This window comes from Malania oleifera, chromosome 6 (assembly GCF_029873635.1).
Source record: "Malania oleifera isolate guangnan ecotype guangnan chromosome 6, ASM2987363v1, whole genome shotgun sequence".
NCBI lineage: Eukaryota > Viridiplantae > Streptophyta > Magnoliopsida > Santalales > Ximeniaceae > Malania > Malania oleifera.
In genome coordinates, this window is record NC_080422.1 from 1892210 (window position 1) to 1903096 (window position 10887).

At 33.8% G+C, this 10887-nt stretch overlaps 1 protein-coding gene across 1 annotated transcript; it reads right to left on the reverse strand.

The window, feature by feature from the left end:
* Positions 1 to 6901: 6901 nt before the first annotated feature.
* Positions 6902 to 10494, reverse strand: LOC131158015 (large ribosomal subunit protein eL42). Its single transcript, XM_058112559.1, has 4 exons — positions 10316 to 10494; positions 7578 to 7757; positions 7275 to 7349; positions 6902 to 7182 (listed from the first exon to the last, which is right to left on the reverse strand). The coding sequence occupies exons 1-4, from the start codon at positions 10316 to 10318 to the stop codon at positions 7123 to 7125; spliced, it is 318 nt and encodes a 105-aa protein (XP_057968542.1). The 5' UTR covers positions 10319 to 10494; the 3' UTR covers positions 6902 to 7122.
* Between the last annotated feature and the right edge of the window lie 393 nt (positions 10495 to 10887).

The following is a 10887-nucleotide window of genomic DNA, read 5'->3' on the forward strand; positions in this document are numbered from 1 at the left end:
AGTTAGTAAAATTTCAAGGACGAAATTTTTTTTAAAGAGAGGAGAATGTAGTGATTCCAAAAAAAATAAAAAATAAAAAATAAAAAAATAAAAAAGTAAAAAAATAAATGAATCAATAAATAATTAAATTAAATTAAAATTTAAAAAATTTAAATTAATTAAAATAATTAAAATTTTATTATTAATTAAATAATATAATACAATAATATAATATATTTAGTTATATATATAATTTAATAATCCTTCCTGACTCTTTAGGAAGGATTGAATGTTTTGAATTTTACAGAACACTCACGCCCCCCCTGCAAATTTCCTGCGGCCAATAGCTCCCTCCGTCTCCGTCTCCCTCTCTCTCAATTTCTCGACGGATTTGCGGCAAATTGGGAAATGGAAGGTGCCACTGGATTCTTGGTTCCGCTGCCTACCTTTCTACTAGAGTAGATTTGTCATGGAAGCAGCTTAGGCACCATTCCTAGGGTAAGACAAATTTTTCCAAATTTCTCAATTTCTCGTTAAATCTGCCATTAAATCAACGATCGAATACCACCACGTGGTCCTAGTCGCGATTGTCGTTATTTTGACGTAGGTAAACTTCCAATTGGGATTTTTTAGGCCCTATTCCAAAGCGAAAGTGAGATTTGAAAAATTTGGCAAATTGATTATATTTGCTGGTATAACTGTTAATTTGAAAATTTTGACCTTGGAAAATATTTAAATAGTATTTTATTTAGGGTTAATTTAATGGATCTAGGAATTTAATTTCAGGATCCGGGTGAGCACCGCAAGCATCTTTTCAGGGTCCCTATTTATGTAGTACAAGAAATCAGGTAAGAGAAAAAATATATATATTAAATCAGAATTTTTATGAATTTAATGAAAAATGAATTGTGTCATAAATACATGTAAATTTTTTGGTATGGGTTTAAAATGCCAACCATTTAAATTATGTTTTTTTCCAAATTTAGAACTATTTATTAGATACGTATATGTGAAATTGAACTGATGAAAGTGAAATATTTTTTCAGAATAATTATGTAAGAAATTAAAAGTATTTTTCTATATATGAATGTTAAATGTGGGTTGACTTATTTTCAGGCAATGCATGAATTTTACTGCTAAATTGTGTGGCATGAGTAAATAGGAATGCTATGTGGAAATATGTTATATATATGAGATGCATGATATACAGGGAATGAATTGAGTACGAAAATGTTAAATGAAATATGCTGCTTGTGTGTGTTAATGCAACCATGTAAACAGCTAAAATATGCTGGGTAAACAGCTGAAATATGCTGGGTAAAACAACTGAAATATGTTGGGTAAAACAGCTAAAATATGTTAGGTAAATATATGATAGCTAAAAAATGTTGGGTAAAACAGGTGAAATATGTTAGGTAAAATAGTTGAAAGATGTTGGGTAAATGTATGACAGTTAAAAAATGTTGGGTAAAACAGTCGAAAGATGCTGAGTACGAAATGAAATGAAATGAAAAAAGAAATGAATGAAATGGAAATGAAATGTGAAATGTGAACAATGTAAAATGGGAAAGAGTCACGTAAAATGAAATGAAATGAAAAGTAAAAGATAAGAACATGAATAGTTGAGAGATGCAAAATAATGGCAAACAAAATAATGTATTATGGTATTAGCAGTATTTATGTTAGTAGAACATGTTACATTTGGGCAAGACCAACTCTTCACCTGAGGGCTTGCTGAGTAGATGTATGATATATGTTAGAATGTAGATGGATGTAGAAAACTCGGGTGTTGTATTTGTTAGAAGATTTTAGTTATGTTTTTTACTGCATAAATGATATTAGAATGTGGATTATTAGGTAAATGAATTGATTAGTAGCTCTCCAGACCCACTTAGGGGGTTGGGGCGTTACATCTCCAGTATTCTCCAGTAGATCATCTAGAATCCACTAATAAATACATCCTTCAAAGACACTTACCCTATAGACGGGGCAATACAAGATCCCCTCTATCTTTGAGCCAGATCTACTCGTCAAACTGGTTCACCTGAAATGATTAAATTACTAGGATGAAACAATTCTCAGTAAGACGAAACATACTATTACCAGTGTGTGGCAACTGAATTTACATAAACAATATACTTATAATTAACTAAAACTGAGATAACATATAAAGTACAATACAATTTAACTCACACCTATGTGGCTTAAAATACAATTGTTTCTAAACTTTCTATTTAATCTTATTTTTAGTAATTATAAATATATCTGCTCTTATTCTGTAAATTTGTGTGTATATATATATATATAAAATTATGAAAACTTCCCTGGATAGCTGTATGTCATGATTTAACCCCTCATGACAGGGTTGTGCGGCCCGCATGGTTGGCCTACCAGGATAAGTCAGCTGAAATCTCCATGGTCAGATCATCCACCTCAACCCGGACTACCGAGGAGTCTGCAAGCTCTCCCTAGGCACAATCAACTACTGATAAAATCCACACACTATATGAGATATGTGATTGCACTCTATATTGAATTAGATACAGTGACTGTACTCTATAATCTAATCTGTCCCATTAGGGTTTGATAATTTATAATACTATTTAATGTATCTTACTGTTTTACCATGATTTTGTTTCAAATTTAATAATTTTAACACTGTAAAAGCTAATATGAATAAACTGTAATATTTGAGTAAACTGTAAAATTTGAATGCTATGGTTTTGAAATCTGTATATTATGGTATTCTGAAAATGCTGTAAAACATCTTTCTATGTGTATTTTGTAAATCATAATTCTGTAAATTCTATAAAACATCTTTCTGTATAGATATATATATACTGTAAATCATGATACTTTGAAAGCTGTGTAAAATTTGTACTGAACTGATACTTGCTCATATCACACAATTAAATAAATAAAATCCTTGTACTGAAATCTGTAAAACTGTATAATCTTTATGCTCTAATTTGTTCAAAAATCACATTATGAAACTTATAATCAAATACTATAATTTACTGGTGAAATTTCTAATTTAACTAGCATAACATATTTCCCTTATCTAACTAACTGAATTCGTTTACTGATTTCTAACTCACGCCTGTGGCATTCATGATTCCAAAACCCTGAAATTACACATATATATTTTCCTGTCAATCAACTGATTATTTAGAATAATTATCATACTCACATCTTTCAACAAGCATATATGTTCATTATTTCCTAAACTATATACCATTTATCATTTTTACATGCGTTCCTTAGGAAACACCGTCTAAGATCCTTAGCTTGTGCCTGTGGTGTATGCACCAAATCTTGTATTCACAACACTCAGTTTAATCAACTCAAACTTCAGTATATTTTCATCTAACACAAGATCTGGGTTCAAAAAAGCTTACTAACCATATAACCCTAAAATAACCTACTTACCCTGATTTTGGGATGGTACCTGAACTACTCGAACTAAAATTCTGCTTTGGCTACACTGTAGAGAATTTTCCTGGGATCATTGTGGTAACTTTTGATCGTTGAAAAGGGGAAAATCAATGCTGGAATCGTAGAGAGAAGGTAGAAGATCCGAATTTTAGAGAGAGAAACATAGAGGAGGATTTCTTTGCCAAAAATCCAATTTTTACGTATTTATAGACGTTTGGCAACATGGCTTTGTCGACGAGCCATGTGTACTCATCGACGAACTGAGGAAGGGAGTTTGTCGATGAAGGCCTTAAGTTCGTTCGATGAACCTGAATATCTTGAAATCTTGCTCTCGGTATCTCTTCATCGACGAGACACATTTTTTCGTCTACGAGGCAAAGAAGGCAGTTCGTCAATGAGCTCAAGACACTTGTTGACGAAGCCCTGTATAATCCTTCTTTTAAAATCTCCTTTTCCTTCTTTTCTCCTTTTCCTTAATAAATTTCATAATTTAAATTTTCGGGTCTCTACATTCATTACTTTCATTGGTCTATTATTGATTCTCGAACTAGGTGGAAAATCAAGAATAGAAGGGACTCAAGGAACCTTTATGGACTTAGGAAAAATTTTCAATACCTTTTCTTAATAAAAAAATTTAAATTAATACTTCAGCATAGTTATGTAAAGCAATGGGCAATTTAACAATTATATAAAACTACAAGATATCTCGTAATTTTTTATTCAGGGGATAACTGTATTTTCTATTTTATTCTTGCTTATTCAAGATACTAAGCCATTTCAATCAAACCCATACCTAATGCCAAAAAGCTTAACCACACACCATATTACTCACCAACCCACAAAACTATTAGCTCCCATTTTCCAATTCCCAAGAGCATCTCTAATAATAGAAGGTCAAAAACACCAACTTTGCTTTTATTGAGTGAAAAACCTTCATACAGCTCTAAACTTACTCCTAATATTTTTCAAAAGTTTAACATCAACACAAAGTGTATCAATAAGTAAAAAAAGACCATGCCTTGGTTGTATTTTCTTGTCTACCAATTTCAATAATTTCACCACCCAACTCCCCCATAGAGAATAAAAGAAAGTGTTAGTGGGGAAAATACCAAAAAGGAACACCACTTGGTTTTAGCTACATTTAGAGATATAAGACTAATTCTCAAGTAGAAGACATTGAGCTTCCTCTGATGTTTTTGGACATATAAGCATCAACCCTTAACCTAGTTTCTATTTTTAGTATACAAATGTTGAAAAACTAAAAAATGAAATTATATTTTCATGATTTCTTAAAATTTTAAAAATAATTTTTTTTTCCAAGGAATTCTCTAGTCAGTCTAGTTTACAACAGGAAGATTGAGGAAGCTATGCGATCAGCAGTGTAACAAGGAGCAGTGGCAACTGTTGATTGAACAAACATGGCCCTCCCACCAAGACTTCACAGATTTATTACTCCTTGTTTGGAGCCCAATGACTCTGTATAGGCTACTTCTACTAATTATGCTAGAAATTGAATGACCAGTATCGTTAGAAAAATCCGCCCGTAAGATAAACCAGAGAGCAGTCAATCATTTCCTAAGCACCACAGGAACACAATCGCTTTGAATTTATTCTAATTAATCTTCATGCCCGAGTCCAGGCTAAATTGATTAATAGTGTTTTGGAACTTGGAGTAGGAACTTTGGCAACAAAATTAAATCAATTTTTCCGCAGTTCAAATGCAATGCAATGCTTAAAATCCATTTTCCAAAACACAAGAATATTGTAGGGCTTTAGAAATTGCAGTCTTGAAGGATAATATTAGATTGTGAGCAAACGAGGCCAGGGGGAGGGGGAAAAAATCCCTTGGGTGGTACAAGAGAGCACCAAGCCATTCCAAAACAAGAACGAAGCATAGAGACCGAATCTATAATATGCTCAACAAACCTTTCGGCAAAACCAAAAACAATCAATAGTGATGGGGAGTCAACTCTATAATATGCTCAGATAAATGGTTTTGTAGCACCCTTCACACTTTGTTTCCCACATGCTGTGCGTAAGTTTTTTAGCCACAAAACTGCATGGAATGAAATTGCTTTGAAGGGCTGACAGTATTCTCAACCAATGGGCAAATATGATTCAAATAGCAGCTCTGTGAGGATATTGCAAACCACATTGCAAGGTCAAGGACCTATAGGGTCGGAATGGAATCATGTATTTACAAAGCATTTGCATGCCCCAGGAGACTCCTGTCCAATGTAGTAAACACATCAAAGTCATACATGAGAGAATTTGCACACTGCTATTTTCAGAAATGCCTCTGAACAATATTGAAATGACAAGTAATTGTCTTCAAGAACAAAAACAAGGGGGTTTGATCATCAAGATCCATCACATACACAATTTCCATCTTTTACATCCTCCTCTTAAACTTGGTATTAATGTGCTCTAATTGAAGCCATTTCACATCAATGTTTAAAGGCACATCTCCTCCACATCAAAATAATATCATATCCCTGCATCATTTTCTTTGAAAAATGTTTATGAAGACTTCAAGATTCGAGCAAACTATGATATATGGTATAGGGTACACAATATGAAAGGAACAACAATTTGTTGTCTATAGTCCTTCACGACTCTTTAAAATTCAAAACGAATCATCAGAGCAGCCTCCAAAACAGAAAATGGAAAATGCAATGGAAGATAAGGAAAAATTACAGCCTAATATTTTCTAGTGGCTCATGCGTGGTCAATACAATAAAAGAACCTTCAGCCTCCTTTGGATGAAATGGAAACCAGTCTCACCTGATGAAAAGCTAACCTCCCATTTGACTTACATAACAATCAATTCTCATCAAGGCTGCCATTCCCAAACATACCATGAGCGAAGAATTGGGATAGGAGGATCAAGGCAACAAGATTAGATCATTTAGTAAACGTGTGAGGGCAATTTTGACCAATGTTGAGATGAGCATACTCAAGCAGCCATCTTTCACATGTCCAATAATCATATTGATGATCATTCTACGGTCCTACATTTTTTTAAAAAAAAAAATAGCAGTTGGTTTACAAAAAAAGGAACATCTCATCTCTAGGAGCTAACCCATTCCATTAACAGAAGGGCCATCATTAAAGGTCTCGGCACTTAATCCAAGGCCCGAGGTCTCAAAATTGTATCCAGAAAGAATAAGACACAGCAGAATTTAAAACAAGGGTAGTATATGTTCTCTCACTAGTTTATGGAATGAAGTTTGAGGTAAAGGTAGCTAAGGACTAAGATTACAAGATAAACCCAGGCCTCAAGGGTTGAGCAAACTTCTGCTGCAATTCAAAACAACAGAAAAATAAATAGCAAAACTGATCCTGCAGTTATAAGACATATTGCACAACAAAAAAAATACATGGAAAAGTAAATATATAGTAGTAGGACACAAAACTAAATCACCCATGCCCAAGGAAAGAAACATCTTTCCCAGAACAAGGATGAACATCCCATCTCAATCCTGAATTTATTTGAAGAAATGTAAATGCAAGCATGATTAAATGAAAACATTCAAAATTTCTAGTGATGACACAATCAATAACAACATTAAACTACCAAGTATCTGAATAAAACATAGATGATGAGTTGCACTCCAGTTTTCAAGTAAGGAGGTAAAAAAAAAAAAAAAAAGCTAGCAATAGGACCAGGACACAGCAGGACCAGGACGCTGCTTTCTAGCTTCATCATTAAAACAGAGAAGTTCCCTTCCCCTTCTTGTCACCTCCAATCTCAAAATGCTTACATCTCTGCAAAAGCAACACCCATGTGTTCATAAAAAAGAGCAAGTGTGATGTACAAGAACCCTACTGAAGAAAGCGGATAAGGATCGGAGGCAGACCTTAATTGGATGTTGGGATACGTGTTTGCAGGCTTGGCATTGCAACCTCAGCACAATCTTCTTTGTAGTTTTAGCCTGTTCAAAAAAAAAAAAAAAAAAAAAGAGAGGAAAATTAGATGGAAAAGTCAAGTCTTGAAACAGTTGCCTTAAATTTGTGGGGAAAAAGAAATCAGCAATAATTCCATGCCACAGTATTAAAACAGCAGCCATTATATAAAACAAAGGCATGCTTAACAATCAATCAACTCATTCTCTACCATACATAATAGCTTGATCAAAGGTGTACCAGAAATCGATCTTTACCTTCTTATGGAAGACTGGTTTGGTTTGTCCTCCATAACCTGATTGTTTGCGGTCATATCTCCGCTTTCCTTGTGCAGCCAAGCTATCCTTCCCCTTTTTGTATTGGGTCACCTTATGCAAGGTATGTTTCCGACATTCCTTGCTTTTGCAGTATGTCTTCTTTGTCTTTGGAACATTCACCTGCAACATACATATTTAAATAAGATAACTCCTTGTACACTTGCAATAAATAATATGATCTCTTATTTTTATAATTCAATTTTAGCATATATATATATATATATTGTTCCCTAAATATATTCAAGCCAATGATTCGTATATGCCATCAAAAATTTTGAGTAAGTTTCCTTCTAGTCAAATGATTAACCAAGTGTTTCCCAACTTCTCAAAAACCAAAAGAACAGCTGACCTACAGATTCGTATATGCCATCAAAAATTTTGAGTAAGTTTCCTTCTAGTCAAATGATTAACCAAGTGTTTCCCAACTTCTCAAAAACCAAAAGAACAGCTGACCTACATACTTAAAAAAGCAAGAAAAACAAAGAAATGACAGGCAAACATATATAATCTACACTACTAATAACAAAAAGACAGCCAGTTTTTAGTCTTCATATTTTCACACAAAAGATATCCCCTTAAGTTATCTTCAAAATTTATACTTTTAAAGAACAGGTAATTCTAAGAAGCACATACACTGACAGGAGACACACATGGCGATGCAACAATTCCTATTAAAAAAAAGGGCATAATACAGGTACATGTCAACCAATTATTAACAAAATATTCATTTAGGCATGCTAAATACCAGTATTTTCCCTTAGGATGAAAAATCTGTGCGTCTAACAATATATCTTCTTTTCAGAAAACTATACTTGTTAAATCAGTAGGCACAATACTCGAAATGCATTATACAAATAAATTTTCATCTCTATGACACTTATAATTCAGTATTCCATAAACATAGTTTACCATAGATAGTGAGGTTTTGAGGATTCTACTTGTACACACACACACACACACACACTTGCACTTGCTGCAGGTCAGACATTGACTCAGGCGAGCTTCAAAGGGTAGGGCCCTAACCTTAAAAGCCAAAGCCAAGATGATTCAAGGTATAATGATAAGTTTATGAAAAAACCTGAAAACCCGCTTGCCCTCTTCCCCAAAAATATGTTATCCCGAAATAAAACGCTCCAATACATGTCATACCAGTATCGAGGGATTTTAAATACTTCTTATTTCTTAGTCTCAAAATAAAACAAACTTCCAAAAACCACCCACATTTTCAATACTGAATCACCTCTCCCCATTCATCTAGCTGCCCAACTACACTCATATGAATACCTACCTAACTTTTTCAATCACACATATAATGAACATTCCACAGGTTAGTTTTGAATTTTTGAATAAAAAAACATTGCTAGAAAAATATCAAAGAATACTTCACATCCAAAAGCAACCCAAAGTATGATGATGGGAAATGAACCAGACACTTATCCTGTGAGGATAAGTAAAATGCATAAAACCTTCATATGTATTCATGCACACATGGCTGAACCTATGATATGTCTATCCCACACAGATATTAACTACATTCCATTGCAAACAAAACACATTGAAAATTTCACCTTTGCATGCTTAAAAAGAATTTTTCCCTTAGAAATGGATATCACATAATTAGTTGAACAAATTATTCCCCCTTCCCCACTGGCCCAAAAAAACCAGGGCCAAAAGGTCAGAAATTAAAGAACAAATTTGGGTCAAGACTATAATGCCTTATTCGGATTCAAATTTCCAACTATGGAACTATGACTTCTGAGTAAATGCAAGACATACTGGAGCAAAACTCAAGCTTAAAGTAAGATGTATAACTTGAAAGAATAAATAAATAAAAGAGAGAAAAAGTCTGTCCCTAAGGTGTTTGGCCGGCAGAATCAAATACGCCCTTCATAATGACATACTATAGGTATCATCTTATTTCTTAGAAAGTTGATCTCATGGGACTATTTTCGTTTGGGTTGCATATGTAAAATAGGATACAGAATGTGATATTATCGCACTGTCACTTTCTTGCCTCAAAACAAACATGTCAATAGGATACTATGAACATCAAATATTCCTGAAATCTTAAAAGATCCTGCAAACCAACTGCCACCTTAGGGTTATCCCAATAATTTCACCATAGGATTTTCAGGTTGGGGTTTCACAGTCAAATCTTGGGATGGGTTGGGAAGAAGCTTGGGAAGAGACATGGGCTAGCCAGCCACCCGTGTGTTACCAGGCCTAATGGAGCTTCCCATGAGCCCGAAAAGCTTCGATGGACACTTTCTTGAGGGAAATCTTCATTTAAAAAGGACTCGATACTCGTAGATGTACACTAAATTCAACCCCCAAAAAAAATGCAATCATGTTTTGTTTAACACTAAGAAATATTTTAAATAAATCGTACCGTGCGACTGAAATGAAAGGAAAAGTAAAATCAAAAGAGAAGCAAAAACGCCATTCATCTTACGTCAAATCTGAACAAATGAACTACCAGATCAGATCAATGAAATACATCCACCACTTGAAGTTATGAAACAGCAGACCACAAGATTAACAGTTTCAATTTCTATATTTTCTACTCATGAAAATTTCAACGCAATCACACGGAGAAGCCTCCGCGCGAAAAACTAAGTATTCACTCTGAAGTAAGAAGGGAAGTACAACAGTAAGGCAAGCATGAGAGATTTGCTCACCATGGCTGCCGCGAAGAGGATGAGACTATCGCGCAGTAGGGTTTTCGCTCCTCTGCAAGCCCTAGTGTGTGCGAAGACGCTGATCTATGGGTTTTATAGTCAAGGCCGTGCAGTGCAAGGGCTGGGCCTTGGGTTGGGCTTTTTGACGTTCTGGGTGGGGTCTAAAACATCCCTGCTATGAAATTTTAGGGCAAAATTAACCAAGTTTGGGATTTATATTTTATATTTGAAAATAAATAAAATATAAAATTATGTTTAAATAGTTGTAATATAATATTAGAAATACATTTGCATTTGCTTTTCATTTTTATTTTCATTTACATTTCATTTGCATTTGTCTTCGATAATGTATATAAATATCTACTGCTCTTATATTTTGACAGATATACAAGAAAATTCTCTCTCTCTCTCTCTCTCTCCTTGGGAGATAACAGATCTTCTACTTCTTCTTATTTTTCTCCAATAAAATTTATTTTTTTTACATATAAAATTTACATAAGTTTAAATTTATATTTTCAAATACATCAAGAATGTTTTTAAAGTTTAATTAGTTTAATCGGTCCATTTTAATT